Raw genomic sequence first — 1,253 nt, 5'->3', positions numbered from 1 at the left:
TTGGGCACTAGCAGCGGTGGCCCCGTCCCGGGGAGGAGGAGCGAGCCTCCCGGCGGGCGCCCCTCCTGCCCCGTGCTGGGGCAGCCTGCGTGGCGCCCCTCCTGCCCCGTGCTGGGGCAGCCTGCGTGGCGCCCCTCCTGCCCCGTGCTGGGGCAGCCTGCGTGGCGGGCGCCCCTCCTGCCCCGTGCTGGGGCCCCCTGCGTGGTGCTGATGACAGAGAGCACAGCACAGCCCGCAGCGCTGCCCTCGGGGAGGCTGATTTCTGTTTTCCACAGTCCCATTACAGCAGAGTCTCTCCTTACTGCCGGCCCATTAAGCGTAATTAGGACGCGCTGGGTGGGAACGGTAATTACATCGGAGGCTCAGAGCCACAGAGCTTGGCGCCACCATGGGTCGGGGTCTGGCTGGGAAAGGAGGGGCTAGGATGGGGGGCCCCAAGCGGAGGAGCACGGTCCGGCCCGGCCCTGTCCTCCGCTCCACCCGGGCCCAATGGCAAAGCAAAGGAAGCTCCTTGAAGGAGGCGCCGGCCTCCCAGGGCCCACCTGCCCCTGGCCGCTCACATCCCCGGGGGCGGGAGCGGGGCCGCAGGCAGGCCGCGTGGCCCGCTGGCCCCAGGGCCCTCCTGCTCTGGGCACACCCGTGTGGCGGGTGGGTGGGAGCTCTGTGCTGGTGGCACCCAGCTGCCCCGGGCCGTAGGGGGGGTGGGGAGGGGCTGTTCAAGGTCGCGTGCTGAGGGTGGTTGCTGCGGTCCCCGCCACAGCGTGGAGACTGGGCTGCCGGCAGGGCCTGTTCTGCCCACGGCTGACCTCCAGAGGCCGACGTCCTTCTAACGGCAGGGCCCGGGGGGGGGTTGGGCAGCCCAGCGTGCTGGGCATCCCTGAGCTGCCCCCAGTCTCTGGTGCTCTGGCTCCGGGCCCAGGTGGGCCCGGGTGGCTGGCCCCTTCCCAGAGACGCCTGGACTCTGGGCCAGCACAGGCCCCTGCTGCCACCTTGTGGCCCCTCTCGGGACATGCATTCTTGCTCCAAGGGAGTCCCCGTGGCCTGGGGACACGGGGTGGAGCCGCACCCCGGGTGGGTAAGGTGCGCCCCGCGGGGTGGGTGTCCTCTCCGAGTGCTCCTTAACCCGTCCCCCGCACGTGGTTCGAGCACGTCAGCATGCTGGTGATCATGCTCAACTGTGTGACCCTCGGCATGTTCCGGCCCTGTGAGGACGTGGAATGCCGCTCGGAGCGCTGTCACATCCTGGAGGTGGG

The 1,253-nt window shown here is 70.9% G+C and overlaps 1 protein-coding gene across 1 annotated transcript in view; it reads left to right on the top strand.

Annotated features, from left to right (window-relative positions):
* The first annotated feature begins 424 nt into the window (after window positions 1-424).
* The window catches only part of Cacna1h (calcium channel, voltage-dependent, T type, alpha 1H subunit), a 27,316-nt gene continuing 26,487 nt past the window's right edge, over window positions 425-1,253 (top strand). The window contains exons 1-2 of the mRNA XM_013011276.1: window positions 425-648; window positions 1,137-1,248. Coding sequence (XP_012866730.1) covers window positions 425-648; window positions 1,137-1,248 — 336 coding nt within the window. The remainder of the gene's footprint in view (window positions 649-1,136; window positions 1,249-1,253) is intronic.

This window comes from Dipodomys ordii, unplaced genomic scaffold, assembly GCF_000151885.1.
Source record: "Dipodomys ordii isolate 6190 unplaced genomic scaffold, Dord_2.0 Scaffold14, whole genome shotgun sequence".
Classification (NCBI taxonomy): Eukaryota; Metazoa; Chordata; class Mammalia; order Rodentia; family Heteromyidae; genus Dipodomys; species Dipodomys ordii.
The sequence above is the reverse complement of the archived record's forward strand: the minus strand, read 5'-3'. Positions and strand labels throughout refer to the sequence as shown.